Genomic DNA, 19,017 nt, shown 5'->3' on the forward strand with positions numbered 1-19,017 from the left:
GAGAAAATGTTGTTTGAGAGGTGGTTTCTTTTCTTTTTTTTTTCTTTTTTTTACAACTTTAAATACAGCACTGAGTATAAATTAATCTTACATTTAAAAAAAGGCCAAAAAAATTAATAAAATAAAACCTCACCATCTTTACAAACTGAAGGAAACAGATATTGAAACAGGAAAAACAAGTGTCTTAAGACTTGAGGGCTTGGGGATAGAGGATGGTGGTATGAGGAGTGTCTTGGCAGTGGTACAAGAAGTGCTTTGGGCTTGCAGGAGGCGAGGGCTAGATCCTTCCACAACTTGTAACAGCTCCCAGCTCGTGGCTTTGTCTCCTTCCCCTGGCTCCCTTCAGGGCTTTGCCCTGCAGTAGAGGTGCAGGTTTGTGCGAGAGAAGGGGCAGCTGGAGGCAGGAGGGAAACAGGGGAGACTGCTGTGCTAGCTCTGGGCAGGCATTTTCTTCATGTGTAAGTCTGCAGAGCCCATCATGGCACCATGCAGGCCTGGGACTCCAAAGTGCTGCTGGCAAGTCCCATTATATGTAACATTCCTGCTAATGGTGGCTACTGGATGTGCAGAAATAGCCCTGGCCCACAGAGATCCCCTCCCTTGTGTGGAGCAGGCAGTAGCCTAGGAGGGACTCCACAACCGACCCTCCAGTTGTTCCCTGAGTCCTCCTCATTTAGAAGAGGTTGTTTCTGTCTCAGATGGTTGCTGCCAACTGCAAAGACCCAGTTTCTTTTTCTATACCCACAGAGAGTTGTCCACATGTTGGATCAACTTCCAGCTGGGCTGGGCATATCTAACAGGCAAAAATCTGGATGGAATTTGAAAGGGAAAATGTGAGGAAAATGTTGGGAGATACGGGGACGTTGGCAGGGAGAGAGCAGTGGAGGCACAGTGTGCAGGACACCCGTGAAGGGGCTATAAACCTCAGGGGAATGACAGGATTCTGCTTTCAGGACCACAGAGCAGGCAAGGACAGCTCACTGAGATTAAGTCATGCTTCTAAGTTTGGCTGTTGTTGGTCTTGTAATGGTGCCACTTCGCCTCCTGCAAGGAAGTCGTGCTGGGGGGTTGGAGGAGAGTGAAAGAAAAGGGCAAGAAGACAGAGATCAGAGGATGTCTCTGCCTCCATCCCATCCTGGACCTCACAGGCACGTTGCAGTAACAGTGTGCTTTTCTGCCAGCCCAACGAAGCATTCACATGCCTCAGAGCTTCCTCCCACTGGGGAATGAAATCCATTTAAGAACATATATATATATATATATATATTTATATATGTATGTATAAATACACATACTCAACACACACACACACAGAAGCACACACACACACACGTGTGTGTGTACGCACACACACCCACACACATGTACACACCCACACACACAGAGCAAATGTCAAAAATAATTTCAGGTCCTAGCCTGGAAAGTTGAATTCTCCACCAGCATGTGCAAAGAGGGCTCCCCATGGCAGGGGCCGGGGACGTGGAGACAATCCTGCCACCGTCTGCTCCTTCCCCATGATTCAGACACCTTCCAGTCAGCACCAGGAGCAGGAGGGGAAAGAGAGGGGGTGGGGGGGAATGCATTTGGCTTCTCTGTTTTGCTTCTTCTTGTGTGTTTGTTTTGTTCTGTTCCCCGAGATGTTGTGTATCTTAGTGGTTTCTTTTTTTTTTTTTTTTTTTCTCTCCTCTTCTCAAAATAAAATATCCACAGCACATTAAAAATAGAGATCTGTCCAGGTAGGGCACTCAGAGTCCTTAGTGCATTTTCCACCACCGGTCGCCGCTCACAATCTGAGATTTGCCTGTTTCCAACATGCAGGTCCAGTGCAAGTGCTGATCTCAGCCAGGCCCCCCATCCTTACCAGAACCGTGGAGGAAAGGGAGAATATTCCCTTTCCCTCTCTGTCTGTTTGTTTTTCTCCTCCCCTCGGAAGAAATTGGACCCACTTTCCTTTTCACATTGTCCTCTGGAGCAGGGAAGGCATTGTCCTGTCTTCGTTGCGTCTTGTGGCTGTCAGGGTTCATGGTTTTATTTGTACTTTGTTCTCTTCTCTCATATATATATATATATATATATATAGGTCATCTTTGTTCTTTTCTTTTTTTGTGTGTGTAAAACTTTAAAATTATGCTAATAAATGAAAGAAGGGAGAGGCTTTGGTGGGAGAAGGTTCACTGATGGAAAGGGAAGCACCAATTGCCGTCTGAATCAGACGTCGAGGCAGATGGACAAAGAGGAAAAGTTATCACTCCAAGGACCCCATGGGGGCAATACAGCAAATACATTAAATAAACCTGGAAGTGAAACAAAACCAGACACAGCATTAGAATATGCAACCCTCTCCCCTGCAACTCCCCTCCTCTCCTCTTTTCTCCTCTGGAAATGTTTGTGTCAAAGTGCCAGACAGAATTCCTGCAAGGCTTTTGACCTTCTCTGGTTTTGACCCTGGACTGCTTGAGCCAGAGCTGAGATTAGCATGGGTTTGCACTATTCCTACCCTGGGAAGTTCGGCCTGGCTAGGAAGGTTCTGGGATAATCAGAGCCCCTGTGGTGCTAAGCATGGGAATACCAATTCCAAGATACTGCCTGGAGCCCCTGGTCCCCAGCTCCTCTTCCAAGGCAAGGGGAAGTGAATGTGCATTGAAATAGCCCAGGCACACTCAAGGGGCTGTGGCAGAGCTGGAACTGCTGAGTCACAGGCCAGGGTTTTCCCTGTTAGGCTGCACTGCCTCTCTTCAAATTCAGCCCCATGGTCTGTGCCCTGGCTACTCTTTCTCTCTCTTTTGCACCTTTGCTTCCCTGATGGGAAACCAGGGTTAATAACCCAATTTGTTCTCCTTTCCCTCGTACCAGTGAAATTCTTCTAATGACAAGGGACTTACTCCTGTTTACACAAGTCAGGGAGAGAAGAATCAGATCCTGGACTGACAAAGTCCAGATCTCTTGCCAGAGATTCCTGTTCTCCTTTCCCCTGGCATGACCTTTTTCATGCACACAGGCTTCCCACTAGGAGAGAGACGAACTGAAAGTGTTGCTGATTTTCAGTCTTTCTGCCAACTCAGCTAATGAAATAAAAGCAAAAGGGATCCCCAGAGCAACATTAATTCTCTGCTTTCAACAGAGAATCAATAGAGAAAGGAGAACAAGAGCTGCTACATAGAAGAGATGAATTACATGGACCCTGAGGGGATTTAGGTGTAGAAAGAAGTCAGGCTCACTCTCTGCCTGTAAGGGAGGCAGAGAAAGGAGAGGGCAGGGCCTGACGGCAAGCATGGTTGCAGCATGATCTTTCCACCTTTGCACAGAGCTATAAAGCCCTAAATGGGATGCACATGTTTGGTCCCAACCTAATCCTTCCCCCTCCTTCAACCTGGGTTTTATCATGCCCAGGCCCTGCAATAGCTCCACACTGAACAAGTGTCCAGTGACACAGGGAGGGTCTGAGATAGGGTCTGGGTAGAACCATGTCACAGGAGAACATCATCCCAACAGGAAAAGCAGCTTGCTGTTACCTGCTTTGTGCTCTCTCCCCTGCCAGCACTTCTATGCTATGAGGATTTCTTTCAGCACTTTCTTATCGTTGACATGCTTGTACTTCTTATGTTTCCTCTTCTGCGCCGGCGGCCGGCGTACTCGCTGCCGCTGCGAGACAGCGGCTGTGGTGAACGCGGGGGACAAGCCTGCCAAAACAGAAGGGAGAGTGTCTATGCAGCAAGGGGCAGCTGGCTCACGTTGAAATACCTTTCTCCACACACTATCAACAAAGAGCTCTGCGACAGGAGGGTCACAAGGCCTCCTTCTGTTCTTCTGTCCCTTGTCCTCTGTTCTCTAAGGTCTTTGCCCTCTCCCTTTTCCCACGATGCCCTTCCCCTCACCTCTCACCTTCCCCTCTATTTCAGCCCCTTGCTGGCAAGCAAAGAGAGAAGTCTCTTGGCTGGGATTAGCCAACCCATGGGATTCAGTGAAGTTAAGCAGACTGAAACCAGTGGAGGGCTCTTTCCTCCCTCCCCAGCCTGTCTCCTCATGCCTCCCTCCACTCTAGTAATGCCCATGTCCTTACGGCGCTGCTCGCGTGGCCCTGGCCGGCTGCTCCTGGGGGGCGGACGGGACACCGCTTCACAGCGACACTGCACGTGGTCCTCCAAAGGCACAACAACTTTTTTGAATTTTGGCTTCCTCTGGACAAATTCAATCTTGTTCACCTATTTGGAAGAGAGAGAGTAAGAAAAAGATGAACAGAGCTGCAGATCCTGCTCTGAAAATAATCAGTGCCAGGAGGCTTCAGCACTGGCCTTCTTCCTAAAGAGTAAGGAGACAGTTTATAGAGCACGGTTCAAACCCAGGGGTGGGTTGTATGGGAGCTAATTCTGCACACAACAGTAGAGCAGACCTAGGCCAGGCAAGTTTGGATGTGATTGGTTGTCTCCCTTGTTCCTGACTGTTGCTGCTGCTTAAGCAGGATGACTGGCTGATCACAGACAGAAACGTGGGACCTGCAGAACACACTATAGCCTGTTTCTGACAGATGTGATGGCAGAGACCTGGGGGCAACCAGAAATTAGTTTCCACAGGATCCTACAGGAAGGGTAAAAGGATAAAAACTAAGGACCAATCAAGCAAACACAGCTTAACCAGCTCTGCTGAGGCCTGTCTGAATTTGTCTCAAGCTCTTTAATAACTCGCAGGGCTGAAGCCCTCAGCTCTGTGTTTCACGGGAAAGGCGGTGCACTGGAAATTCCCTCAGACTCTCCACCAATGCTGACTCACAGGGAAGACTTACTGCTTCACACCCCACCACAGGGCATAAGCTTCTAGGGGGTCCTCCCACTCCAGGAGCAGCCAGGCCTGACCCCACTCAGCTTATCTACCAAGACCGCAGTCCCTGAAGTGCTCCACAAGCTATAAATACTCACTCTGCCTGCATCTGGGACTGAATTCCTCTAAACCCACTGCCCCCAGCAGCATCCCTCAGCCAACACTGAAGCAGCCAGGCTGTTTATCTTTCCTTGAAAGCCCACTCCACACGCTTCAGACCACACGCTGCTTGCTAGACAAACACTTCCAGCCAAACAATAGCGAGACCTCTGTCCTCAAAGAAACCATTTCCAGGTCACTTTTTCAGGCTGGCTTCTGACCTCTCACTTGTTTTTTCCACAAAAACAACTCCTGCTCCCCCCCATTTTTCCCTCGTTCAGCCTGGCTTTTCTGAGAAAGGAATTTCCTGATGAAAAGGGCTGTGTGAATACAACCTCTCCCAGCCAACCTCTGCTGCCTGCCTGGGGGAGTCTCTTACAGCTCAGGCAGAGGATTAGTACGGGATGAGTATTATTTTTAAACAAGCTGTCTGGGAGGAAGCTGTGAGGACATCACTGGTGGCTGTGAGGAGGGCAGGATCAGAGCAGGAGGTTAGCTGTCAAGGTGCATGCTTGCTGCTGGAGTGGGTCAGGAGGTAACTGTGGGGCTGAGAAAGAGGAGAAGCTGCTCCAGTGTGTGTCTTGGGAAGAAGCTGCAGCAGCAGAGGGGAGATGGAGCATTGACACTGCAAACCCTCCTCTTTTTTCATCAAAGTCAGTTCCTGAGGTGAAAATGTCCTGTTTCTTCTGCTCTAACACAGCAGACAAGGCTGTCTCCAGCCACAGAAACAGCCAAGACACAAAGTGGCAGCTGGGGCCGGTGCCCTGTAGCTCTGCTCTGCTGTGGTGACAGTCCCCAGCTGCTGGACAGCACCAGCCCTCCCAGGAGCTGGTACGGATGTCAGTCACCCCACAGCAGAGGCTGCAGCGCTTTGTGCTAATGCAGAACACATGACTGCAGAGGGGATGCGGGGGAACCAACAGCTGTGTGAGCCTTCACCTGAGCCCTGCTGCGGTGATAGTTCCTGAGGGGTGGGGCTGGAGGTGGCCTGCTGGAGGAGGGAGCGGCGGGGGGCGTCTGCCTTACCTGGACGTGCCGGACGCGAATCTGCACGGGGCGGCACTGCACATTGCGGTTGTTGCAGCACCCGGAGCAGCGCTGCACCTCCACGCAGGGAGGCCACACCACGAAGTTGGCGTTGGTGCTGTCCACCATGTCGCGGGAGATCTCAAAGACCACCGCCCGCGTCTTGCACTCCGCCAGGACAGCTGGCTCCGCTGCTGCCAGAGCGTCTGCAGAGGGCCAAGAGAAGAAGCAGGGATGAAACAGGCTTAGCAGCTGCTACCAACCCACTGCACCCACCTCTGCTGGAAGAGAGGGGCCTCACACCGCTCTTACACACACACACACACACACACACACACACACACACACACACACACACACACACCCTTTCTCTTTCTCCCGCCCCTCCAGCTCCCTCCCTGGACAGAGCCCCCAGGAAAAAGAGATGACACTTCTTTAGAGCAAATCAGCACCAGCAGGATTTAAAGCAGGACAGCTTGCAGAGCTCCAGACTCCCTCTCCTGCCCTCCTGGGGGGCAACACCAAGCTCTCATGTGAAGCCCAGACCCTCCATAACCTCTCTTCCCACACAAGTATTTCAGAAAGGCATCAGCACCCACCCACATCTGCTCAGGTAACAGCCCCAACAATCACAGGGTACAACACCCCTCACTCACCTAGGCTTCGTCGCTCTCGAGACAGGACTATGGGGTTTTGACCAATCTGAGTTGCATTCAGGTCCAGGCTCGAGCTATCTTCCTCTGCAAAAGGGAAGACAAGATCAGTTAGCACCAGTAAGAGGCAGGAGAAGATGGCAGGCACTCATGCTCTGTTCATCAGGCAAAGTGCAGAGATGGGGACATGCCCCAGTATTTCACACTAGGTGTAAATCCACCAGCAAGGCCACAGCTATGCTGGGGCACAGGAGCTCTCAGTTTGCTCTTTTCTCAGACTAGGCAGTTCAAAATAACAAGCCTATCATGAAAGAGGAGTCACAATCAGGTCTGGGAGAGGAAAACTCCAGTCTAAGAATGACAAGACCTACAGCAGGGCTGTCTAGTGTCAGAGAGGATCAGGTGGCTGAGGCCTTAATATAGCAAGGAGGATCAAAGACCAGATGGAACAAGCAGCAAGTTTGCTATATAACACTGATGTGCTTCACTGAGATGGACTGGGAGAGTTTGGGTGTGACAAGAGAGGCAAAGGGGGATGGTGGGTGGGAGGTGGGGTGCTTACTTTCTCTCTCCCAACCCACTATAGATGCTGTAGGTTAGGGTTAGTTTCATGACAGAAGAACAGAAAAATAAAGTCGAAATGGCTTTTTTTTTCATATCCTGCTCTAAGGTAAGCTGCAGAGTCTGGAGGTATTTCAGTCAGCGATGGGAGAGGAAGGCAGATAGCATTCAGGCCAGCCCTGAGCAGTTCCCTCCCACCCCATTGCTTTTTCCCATAGGAAGTGCTGAATAGAGAAATGCCCATAATCCCCATGGAGCACTCCAACATGCAGCCCCTCCTGAGCTCTGGACAATGGCCACACTTGGAGATAGCTCCCACCCAGCCATAGCTCTTTCCTTCTCTGACCTGCTTTAGCAGCTGAAGGAAGCTGAATGGACGTCAGCATCAAGGGAGCAATTTTCTTAAAGGGAATTAGGGGCCAGTGGAAGATGTCTGTTTATCAGATGCGTGTTGGAGCAGACTTCCCATACCTATCATGTCCCATCCCTCTTCCTCAGCCCTGCTCTAGTGCAGCCCTCTTATAAGAGGGAGCAGGGACTCTGCTCTCTGCTCAGCTCAGAAGCAAGTGCTGAAGGATTTGGGATGGGTGCACAGAGGCTGTATTCACAAGGCAGGAATCCTGTGCCTAAGCAGTGAATGCCTATGAGTGAGGTGGACAGCCAGCCAGCTGGAGAGGCATGATCAATTCTAGGACACCATTCACTTCACTCTGAGGCAGACACCCAAAACAAGATCTAGTGGATCATGCTCTGGCTCTCCAGGGGGTTACAGAAGGTGTCTGGATCACTGGCTTAGATGAGAATTGCCTGCTTTGTGGGCAGTTAAGGTCTGCAGTATCACTGCAGGTCAGTGGTATCTCAGTTCATCTGACTCCTGGACCTACTTAATCCTCACTGCCTGCACAGTCAGTGGAGGGCAGCAGCTGTGACACATACATGGGGTGTGAACAGCACAGAGAATGGCCCCAGGTGCTTTGGGACTGTTTTGCTAATACATTTATTTGCTAATACACTAATTCCACACAACGTGAGCAAATGGTGATATCCCTTGGTCAGTACCTGGGTGCAGATGAGAGTCACAGGGTGCAACAGAGCTTCACAGCACTACTTTCTGTTTCCCTGACCAGCCTTTCCCATGTGGGACCTGAAGTGAAACCAGTGACTCAAAGCTCTGCAGCTTTTCCCCATACCACTGGGCTTTTCAAGGCCATTCTATTTCTTAATCATGAGGGCAGTTAGTAACTGCAATAGATAAGTATATGTTCCTTAGACACCAGAACATGACAGACTGCACACATCTTCCCAGCCATTCCTTCCCCACCCCTCTATCCTGTGCTTCCTGGCAGTTTAGCAAACAAAGGTGGGGGCTGCCTTTTGCAAAGAGGTTGAGTTGGTGGCGGGGCAGAAAACTAGGAACAACTGTTGACTCAACCCAAATCTCCTATTGAAAACTGGGTCTCTCTCTCTCCCAGGTTGTCCTTCTACACCCTGGGTCAGCCACGGAGAAGGCTGGGGCGGGGGCACCCGCCTGGGACAATCCAGAACAGCTAATTTTGGAAGTTGCCCCATTGTGCGGCTCATGGACAAGGAGGGAACTGGTGAGGGCAGGGAGTGGCCCTGGTGGTGGTGGGGAGCCTTGTCGCCTCTTTCTGAGGCAAACAATAGCTGAACGCAGCTGGTGCCCTCCCCCTCGCTTTCCCCCCCCTGCCCCTCCAGGGCCGTTTTGAAAGGCAGCGGGAATGCTTTTGAGACTGCGCCAGTGGTTGGACTGGCATAGGAAACAAAAGCAGGAAATTCTGTTCCCCCGTAGATAGTGTCTCGGCAAGGATTACAAAGCTCCAAACAGACAAAACACGAGAGAGAAGGCGAGCTGGGGGGGCCGGGGGACGACGGGCGGGAGCAGGGTTAGAATAGAAAGGAATTTGCTCTGAAGAGACCGTTTATAAATAAATCGCGGGGCCGGCCCGGCCGCCGTGGCGCGTGCTCCGGTTCCCACACGTGCCGACCCCTCCACGCTTCACGCCCCTGCGGCTCGCCGCGCTCAGCCCCGGCCAAGTGACCCCGAGGCGCTGCAGCCCCCGGGGCTCTTCTCTAGGGGCAGGAGGTGAAGCAATCCTACCCTCATAGCCCCTGTCCTGTATCTCACTCGCGGCCAATGCTTTGCTGCTCCTGTCCTGAGCGCCTCTGGCAGCCTGGGGCCTTTCGTGGATGCTAAACCTGAGAGCTCAGTCAGGTCTTTCCTACTCTGTCACCCTATTTCCACTTCCCTCTTCACCACCTGCTAAACTGATCCTTGCCCAGTTCAAGTCTTTCTGCCTGTGCTTCTCCCAGGGTGAAAAGTGCTGACCCCAGTTCCTTGCACTCAACTTGGCCAACTCCTATCACTCTTGGAAGCCAGTGTCCCTTGATAGACCAGATAGGAGGAGATCTAAAAAGACATCTAGGTGCCTAATTCACAGAATCACCAAGGTTGGAATAGGTTTCAGGGGGGTTAGTCGTATAAATAGTCAGGTCCTGGCTCATGAATGGATCCTACATTTATAGTGAGGTCTGCTAATAGTGTGCCACCTGGAAAACAGAACAACCCCTCCCTTCACCCCAAAGAGTTAAGAAAAAGTAGAGGAATGTTTGGCGAAGAGGAGATTTACCTACGGAGTCTATCCGCAGAGCACGCTGCAGGTCGCTGATGGAACGTACTGAGCTTCTGCCCAAAATCTCATAAATGTCTTCAGGTATTGGGTCCCCCTGCCAGGTGACACAAAGAAAAGAAAGAGAGAAGCAAGCATTAGAGAGGTGACCTGCAAATACTGACTGCAAGACCAGGCGGGAGTCGGGGGAATGGAAGGAGCATGGAGGAGGCACAACAGAAGCAGCAAAACACAAAGACATGTCCTCATGAAGGCCTCATCCTGAAACCTGAGCAAAAGTGAGATTCCCTCTTGTCACCTCTCATGTAAATTATAGAATCATAGAATAGGTTGGGTTGGAAGGGACCTGACCTTAAAGATCACTTAGTTTCAACCCCTGCCACGGGCAGGGACACCTTCCACTAGATGAGGTTGCTCCACAATCTCCCTGTGCAACCTGTTCCACTGTCTCACGACTCTCACTACAATTTCTTCCTAATAGCTATCTATTAGAGTTTCTTCCTAATATCTAGTCTAAATCTACCCTCTTCCATCTTAAAGCCATTACTCTTCATCCTATCACTAGACAAGAAAAAAAAAAAGCATATGCAAAGTGGTCGGCAGATTAAAAAAGACAACAAATGGCCAGACTGCGCAGCAGAGCCCTCGACGCTATCCATGCAGCCAGCAAGGCTTCCTTCTCCGGTGCTATATGACTTCTCCAGGTGGCTTCTTATTCCTGCTGCCTGCAGTGAAGGCGTTTTAACAGACTTCCCTTATGCTATCAGATAAAAACCTTCCCAATATTTCCCTCGGTTATGAAACTCTCTCACACGGGTTTTGTCAGATACGGGGTGTGTGTGCGTGTGCGCGCGCGTGTGCTTCCAGACCACGGCCCAATAATACACAGCATTTGCATACTCTTCTCACACACACACACACACACAACAACAAAGGTGAGGGTTGGAGAGGAAGATTGACCTTTGCAGCTGAGGCTGCTCCAGCACAAGCCTGTGGTAAAACCACAAATGCTGCGGGGAGGACATGAAAGGCTGTTTGAGCTGATTTGGCTGAAGAAACTACGTGGGGGTTTGGATGTCATCGCATGTCAATGCCAAAAAAATCTTAAGGAAGAGGGTTTATAGACATCAGATGATGGGCCAGATTCAGAGTTTGTGCAGGCAGGTGCCACGCCATCCGCTTCTTGGGAATTTCACTCTGGCACCAGGCTTGAATGGGCCTCAGTGACAGCACTTAGCAAGACTACAAAGGAGTGGTGTGGGAAAGCAAGCACTGATTAAAACGTACTTCCGAAAGACTGGAAAAGGAGACGGAGGAAAGCACTGGCCAAAGTGTTTGCTTAGCTCCCAGCTCTCTTCATTCAGGGCTACTCATGCGGAAAAGCTGCCCTTTCAGCTGGCTGCTGGATGCTGTCTGAGCCACAGCCCTACACATGCCTCTGTAACTGAGAGAACTTGCCTCGTGTACTTGTGAAGCGCAGCAATTTTCGTGTGGGTTTTTAATGGGCAGTTGGTGGCATGTGTGTGGTCTTTCTGGTGGACAGCTATTCCTTCCCTGCCTGTGTTCAGTGCAGAACACTTCCCTTCTGCTTGGACGAGAGGAAAACCACCAGGCAGGTGGCTAAATGTTAGGTTTTAAACCATTAGGACTTGAGCCCAAACCTGCAGCCACTTTTGCATGGCTGCTTGAGCCTGGCACCCTCCCACATGTGCCTGGCTACTCACCCTTTGCCTCTACTAACAGGGCAACAGGAGTGCTGCCCCCTCAGCCCTGCTAGCTCACCTTCTAATACCATAACTTAAACTAGGACTGGTGGCTTGAAGGTGGCTGCAGCCCAAGTTATGGGGGCAGAAACCTCCTAGGACAGCTGCAGAGCAGAGGGCACTAGCTTCTTAAACCTTCACAGTCAGATCTACCAGAGAGCTCGAGCCAGATTGAGCCTCTCTGCCTTGCTCCATCCCTGTCACTGTCACATCTCACCACAGATCTGGCTGTCCGCCTGCAGCAAAAAGCAGATTTTACATCCCCAGGCATTACTTCCTCAGTCTCTGAGGGAGAGGGAAGTGGCATCAGTCATGAATGCACAGCGAGAGGGAGACTTGTGTAATTCAGGGATCACTGAATAGCTGCGAAATGAAGATGCCTTCTGACAACTCCTGCTGTGTGAGGAAGAGTGGGACCAACAGCCCAGTGCTGGAGAGGCTCTGCAGCACTTCCCTGCTTTGCGCCACACACATTTACTGGAAAAGGTATCATTTGCAATTCCCAGTACTTGCAGCCAGGGCTGAGTGCTGGGCGATGAAGCTGCAGGCTGTGCAACGCTTGCACCTGTCAGCCCAATGCATTTGTGTGCAAACGCTGCTGCGCACGGGTACCCCTGGTCCTTCCTGACACTTAATACGTGTAGGAAGTGGAACTTTATTTTAAACTCCGGCACTTGCTGGGGGAGAGCGTGGGCAGGTGTTACGAGACTCAGTGACTTTGGAGGCAGGCTGGGAGGTGTCACCTTGCTAAGGGAGCGGGGGGAACAGATACCAATCAGGGCTTGCAAATGTAGGCCCTCGGGAGCTGAACTGCTGAGGACTGTCTGTAGGAGAAAGCTCTACTCCCCGCTCACAGCACTAGTTTTTAGGTGCCAATTTTTTCTTGTTGCAGATACTATCAGCATGGCTACGGCGTATCACCAGCCCACATGGCTCATAATCTTGTCCTCCTCCCCAGGGTTTGTGAGGCAGCTCTGCCAATGACAATCAAAATCCTGTGAAGCTCCTTACTTTCCTCTAGTGGTGCAGTACTGTGCCCAAGGCTGCACTAAGAGCAGTTACACAGACCTGATCTGCACAGTTTGTCCTTGCTCCCTTTGTGGTCTGTGATTTGGAACGTTCATGCCTCTGGCCCTCCATGCCAGCCCCATGCACAGAGGGCTCTCATACTGGGGCAACACACACCCAGGTTCTGGGCACTTAGTGGGGATGGGACACAGAGAAGCAGAGGTCCATCAGTCATCTTATTCTGAGCCCATGGGGTCAGAAGGTGGAGGAACATTGCAAGAGGTGGGATGCCCAACAGACCAGCTCAAGCAGCTGGTGCTTTTCCTGCTTACCAGCTCCTCTGGAGTTATTTGTCTTATACAGGTTAACAATCTGCTTTTAAACTGTGCAGCAGATCAAAGAAGACTTTTGTCTCAATGGTCTCCTGGCTGGCTGTCAAGTGCCCCAAGGCCTGGCCTCATATTCCTGCGAGGCCCTGAATTCCTAGAAGAAAGTAAGTTTGCTCTTCCCTTCCTTCCTCTGCCCACAGTGTCTGGCTCTCCCCCGAACCTCAGGGGCATCCCCCACTCTGCCAGGAGACTGGCAGGGACATCTCCTGCCCTTCCCTCAGCTGCTGGTGCTTGGGGAACAAGAGCCAGGGCACACCTGACACAAGGCAGTAGGTCACCTGGGCAGAGGCCTCACCTGCCCGGCAGCGTCTCTGTGCTGCGGCTGTGACGCCAGCTTTGCCTCCCTCCTTCCAGACGTCAGCAGAGTTGTTTGGCCACTGCAAACCAATTCAGGGCATTGCTACACATGCAAACAGGACGTTCCCTGCTCCTAACTCCCCACGTACACCGTTTCCCATGAGCAGCCTCCTCCCTAACCGCTCCAAACTCTGCTTCTGGAGCTTTCTGACAATGACTGCTTCTGAGCATCAGGGATGCTGAAAGGTGTCCTTGCCATCAGTCACTGCTGAGGTGGTGCAGGGAATATGCAGGGCTGTGCTCCAGTCCTTCCTCCAACTATTCACAGTCAAGGGTTTCAAAGTCTTGCCCAAAGGTGTATCTCTCTTGGTAGCACAGCAAATACAGAGGAGGAGGAGAGAGAAAAGGCTGTGCAGCTGGCAGGGAAAACAGACCCTCAGGGCTCAAACAAACCAGCTAAGGATATTTCCAAGGTGATGACTCCTCCAGTCCTCTTTCTTGAGGTAGTGTGTCTACACATCCATGTGTGACTGCACACAGGACAGCAGCAGCAGCAGTCTGAGGTAATGAAGCACTCAGCTACTCATTTTGCACATGGGAGGAAGACTTTCTAGACCACCTCCACACTGACAGTGGCAAAGGATTTTGCCAGCAGGGTCTCAAGTGATCAGCCAGGCAAAAAACCCAAACAAATAGCATTTTTTAATTCTCTTTGAAGCTGACATGAGGACCCTGAGGGGAGACTCCACCACATTCCCTGTCGGACCACCAGCATCTGCCAGCAGCCCACTGAACCCCAGAGGCTCTTGTTCCCCTGGCACAGGGCTTCCATCCTTTCAGCACCACTCCTGGCATCGCCTGTCCTCTGTGCCTCTCCCTACAGCAGACACAACCCTCCTCACACATGCCCCTTCCACAGAGGACAACAGTTTATGTTTTCCTCCCTTAAAAGAATCAAACATAATGTTTGATCTATCCCACATTCCTAAAATACAGCCACACCTACCCACCCTTTCCCCATTTCAAGGGGGACTCCACTGCTCCACCCAGTTTCCCCATGCTCCCCTGACACCTCTCCTAGGGCTGAGGGCATTTCCCTCCCTCAGGCCAGCTGTGTACCAGCAGCACTGGAAGCAGCATAGGAACCACTGTCATTCTCTCCTGCTGCAGCACATCAGCTGATGGTGAGAGGGAGGCAGGGACAACTTGCCTGGCTCCTTCCACGAGCTCACCCCAGACATGTCATCCATCCCAGCTTCCACTGCTTTGTCCTTGTCACAGCCTCATGCTAGGATGACTCGGGAAGAACCCCAGAGCCTTGCACCAGGAAAACATAACCGGGAGCTGGGCTGAGGTTACAAGCAAGCGCCCAGCCGCACCCCATTCCTCAGGAATTCCAGAAAGCCCTGCCAGTGGGGCTTCACCCCAGCACAACCACACTGGGCTCAGCCCAGCTCTGTAAATGTTGCAAGGCAACTATTACAGCCCGTGGGGCAAATGCAAATTGGTTTACCATCCTCACTTCCCAACTGGCAAATACCTTCCCGTTGAGGCTCCTGCTCCCTCTGGGTGGAAGAACTCCAGGGCCTTCCAGCTTCAGATGGGTGTGATTGAAGAGGGAAAGGAACTCAGGAGGCTTCATCTCCCAACTTGGACCTTCGCTGATCAGGGGCAGCTACTATTCCCCATGCACTTTCTCTGCCAGGGCTGGAAAGGAGGTGCCAGCCCCATTCAGAGGATGGCTGTGGTTCAGCAGCCTCACAGCAGCTGTGTTGTATGCACCTAGTGCAGAGGGTGCAACACAACTGCCCTCAAAGCAGATGTGAGCACTGGTTGCAGGCAGAAGCACCTACCAAAGCAGAAACCTTCTTGGTTCTCTGGGTCATAAAATAATAACATCATGGTTCCTCTCAAGAAACCTTGAGCCAGAATTGCCAAACTCTACTAGGCTGTCATACAGTCTTTTAATGTGATTATGGTTCACATTGCAAAGGGAGCAAGAGATCTGTGCTACCCACAGAGGAAATACCATGCTCTGCCCAAAACAAACATAACCACTGGGCAGCCCACAGCTCTAACTGCTTCCCTTTGTGGCTTTGCAAGGTCAAAACGGGCCCATAAAGGCGGTGATGTGATGCTTTGTACCCAACCCCTTCCCTGCCACCCACAAAGAGAGGCTGCCCAAAAATGAAGGAAGAGAAAGAAATTATGCCACAGAAGGGAAATTTTGGTGGAAAGATATTTCCTGCCCTTGACACCCCCCAAACTGCAGCTCCAACCTGTGTTTTTGCCACCTTGGGTAGAACTAAAGTGGGGATTGAATGCTGTGTGTAAATGTTTTGGTGGCTTTCTGACCCCCTCAATCCACATGCCATCAGACCATCAAAGGTGACAGTAGAAGCCCAAGGATTTGGGGTCTTGGGGCTGCTTTTCCTCCACCACTGCTTGGGACAGGGCTTTGACTTCCACTCACAGAGACACTAAAGAAGGGTTGGGGTATATGTTCATCAGTTAAATTCACCACCTGGCCACTGCCTTGAGCCCAGCTTCTCCCTGAGCAGAGCATGCAGGAGAGCTGCAGGACAAGATGCTTGTGTGACTGTGCAAGTGCACTAGAGACACTTACCTCCTGCCTCTTCAGATGGCCCCAGACAGTCACACACCTTACTGAGTGGCCATGCCACCCCAGTGCCACTGTCAGTAGCCATGTTTCCCCTTTCCTCACCCCTTTCAAAGCCCTCTGCCCTTTATCCATCATCCCCTTGGTGATGCCAGGTTGGGTTTCACACTGTGTATTATTCTGGAGGTAGGAACCGGGCCTTGGTCCCTGCCTCACGCATGCTGCTGCTGCGATGCTAAAATAGCCAGAGGGAGCAAGAGACTAGGCAGAGCCAGCGGCTGGGTGACAGCTGCTGGGTGAAGCTGCCAGCCGGTCTGGGGGCCGCGACCCCCAGCTGCACCCCTGCCTCCTCATCAACCAGGGACCACTTCAAACCCGGCCTCCCGTTCTCCACCAGCCTGCCGCTGACTCCAGCGGGGGACATACATGGGGATGGGTTTATTTCCTCGAGAAACCTCCCCGGCGGGGCCAGTCCCTGGGGAGTCGCCCCGTCCTGAGAGGGGGCTCGGCGGGAAGCTGGCCCCAACGGCAGCTGCCCCGCAGAGCCGGGGGCGGCCGGCTGGCTGTGCCCGCCATTAGCGCGTCCGCGCCCCTGCTCGGCCCTGCCCTCCGAAAGAAGGGAAGCCGCCGCCCGCCGGGGCTCCTCGCACCGCCGTGCGGCTCCGCTCCCTTCCGCAGCCACTCCGGGCTTCACCCCGCCGCACCTGCGGGGCGGGTGGCGCCGCCGCCGCTCTCTTCCCCCGCACACTCCGAAGCTCGCAGCTCGGCAGCACCGCCCGCAGCTGGCTACGGAAACTCACCTCCAGGCGGGCCAGGGGGAGGGAGAGGATGAACGCGAAGACCACGCCGAAATTCATCCCGACTTCAGGCCCCGCCGGCTGCGGGCACATGGACGGCGAGCCCCGAGAGGGAAACGCTTCCCGCAAACAGCTCCGCGGCCGCTCGACCTCAGGCATCGAAGGCGCCCCGCGTTCCCATTTCCCCTCCGAGCCGGGCTGGTGCTGGGAGAGTTGCAGGAGCCCTTGGAAGAGGAGGTGGTGATGGTGATAGTGGTGAGGGGAGACACAAGCGATTCTCGGTGACTCGCCTGCCTCTGCGCTATCTCATAAATCCGGTGGAAAAAAAAATGCAGTCCCTCGAAATTATACGCATCCAGAGTCTGTGTCCCCCTGGCCACAAGGGATGCTTCAGGATTCCTTTCTGCTAGGTGCTCCACATGCTATTTTGTTGGGGTTTTTTTTCCTCTTGATTGTCTTCCTTTTGAAAATATATGTATTAAAAAGATTTTACATACGGGAAACAGTGACTCAGTGTTCTTAGAAAAAAAAGATGCACAAAGTAATAATTTAAAAGCCCACAACTTTTCCAAAGTTTGGTACAAAACCCAAAAAGGAAAAAAAAAAACACAAAATCTTCTTCAAGGGGTCCTTGTCTTAAAATGCTTCTTTCCTTCCTTATGCCCACTTGCTTTACAGCGAGAAGTTGCTAAGTGCACATTTAAATTCTTCCCCTTACATTAGATTCTGGCTTGGGTGTCTTCTCCTTCGAAGTGTTGGCAGTTTGCTTGGACGTGAGGTTTGCTTTGGGTTTGAAGACAGGTGAGAGTAAATGTTTTCACTCCGGGTTGCGTGTGTGTGTGCTGAGCCTTGACAAGCCTCGGAGCAGAGCCGCTGCTGCTGCTGCCTCCTGTGCTCTGTTGCAACAAGAAGAAAAGAAAAGGAGAGAGGGAAAAGAAAAAAAAAAAAAAGGTAAAAAAAGGTAAAAATTGCAGGGGAGGCGAGCGAGCCGATGGGTCTTTATTTCAGGCTGCGAGCTGCAAGAGAGACTAAACTGGCACTCGGGGCTGTTCCTTTTATACAGGAGAGGAGATGGGTGGAGCATAACTTGCCATTCTCCTCTTGGCTGGGTATCAAGGCAAAAATCTAGCGAGGGAGTAGCAGTCCATTGCTGACAAAATAAAAAGTGTGTTAATTTAAATGATAAATTAATTTAAAATGACTAATGCTGTAATAAGCCGTGTAATGTGGCTTTAATATCGCGTGAGGAACGGGGACAGAAATTCCTTCCTCCTCGGCAAGAGATAAGAAGAGAGGAGTTCCCGGCACGGTAGTTTGTTATTTTTTTGGCCCCAGGTTCTCGCTGTTGCAGTCTGGAGCCCATTTCTTTAAGCTTCACTCATCTTCTTCCCTGCCCTGCTACACCACTAGCTCCGGGGAGAGAAGACAGAGACGGCTTTAATATCTTACATCTCTTTGTGTGCGGGGGAAAGGGAAAAAAAAAAAAGCCAGAGAAATCTAAACGTTGCTACAAGACAATCTGGTGTTGCTCGTGGCACCAGGAGGTATTTTGCTGGATGATTATCTCCACGATGTAATAAACATCTGAAGGGAAATTAAGCAAGCAGATATTCGCTGGGGGGGGGGGGGGGGGGGGGGAGAAGGGAGGGGAGGAGAGGGATGGGGAAGGGAAGGCTGCTAACAGGTGAGTTCAAGAAAGAGTCACAGCCTATTTAAAAGCCAGCCGCATGCACGCCCTCTCATGTACGTACGAGCGGTCTCCCGCTGCGGGCACACTGGCAGAGAGCACTCCAGGCACAACCAGGAGGGGTTTCTGCACCATCTTTGTGCAGGCTCGTATCCACCGATACATTCCTGCACCGTCATGCACCGCAGGAGCTCGGCAGCCGTTCGCTCTGAATCCCAAGCATCTTCCTTGCTTTTCCTATGCTGCACACACGCTTCTTCTAGTCGAGCCGCTCGCATGCACAGCTATGTGCAAATTTTGTCTCGTTCACACATCCTTGGGCATCCATGTGTTCTCCTTCACTCTCCCTCTCTCTCTTCCTTTCTCACATACACACACCCACCAGCATACCAGTGGCCTCATCTCACAGCCTCACACATGCTTCCATAAACTATCTAGGTGCCTGTGAGTGTCACGCAGCCAACCCGCTCCAAAACACACCGTCTTGTGCCAGCACTCATGTATGCACAGTCCAAAATGTCCACGTACGAGGAGCAGCTACCAGAACTCAGCAACAGGCAGCCCACCAAATGCTGTTGTGTAGTAGGCATCTGACAACAACTCCCAGCTTGGCTCTGAACCTGACTTTGGTGTCATGGATGTGGATGTCAGTCA

General features: G+C 51.7%; 1 protein-coding gene across 1 annotated transcript; it reads right to left on the reverse strand.

Moving 5' to 3' along the window:
* Positions 1–1,653: 1,653 nt before the first annotated feature.
* Positions 1,654–17,703, reverse strand: PDGFB (platelet derived growth factor subunit B). Its single transcript, XM_068142472.1, has 7 exons — positions 16,680–17,703; positions 9,803–9,899; positions 6,597–6,680; positions 5,941–6,146; positions 4,061–4,202; positions 3,513–3,680; positions 1,654–2,294 (listed from the first exon to the last, which is right to left on the reverse strand). The coding sequence occupies exons 1-6, from the start codon at positions 16,833–16,835 to the stop codon at positions 3,544–3,546; spliced, it is 822 nt and encodes a 273-aa protein (XP_067998573.1). The 5' UTR covers positions 16,836–17,703; the 3' UTR covers positions 1,654–2,294; positions 3,513–3,543.
* Positions 17,704–19,017: the final 1,314 nt, after the last annotated feature.

Source organism: Melanerpes formicivorus, unplaced genomic scaffold (assembly GCF_026170545.1).
Source record: "Melanerpes formicivorus ecotype bairdi unplaced genomic scaffold, bMelFor1.0.p_v2 SCAF_8, whole genome shotgun sequence".
Lineage (NCBI taxonomy): Eukaryota > Metazoa > Chordata > Aves > Piciformes > Picidae > Melanerpes > Melanerpes formicivorus.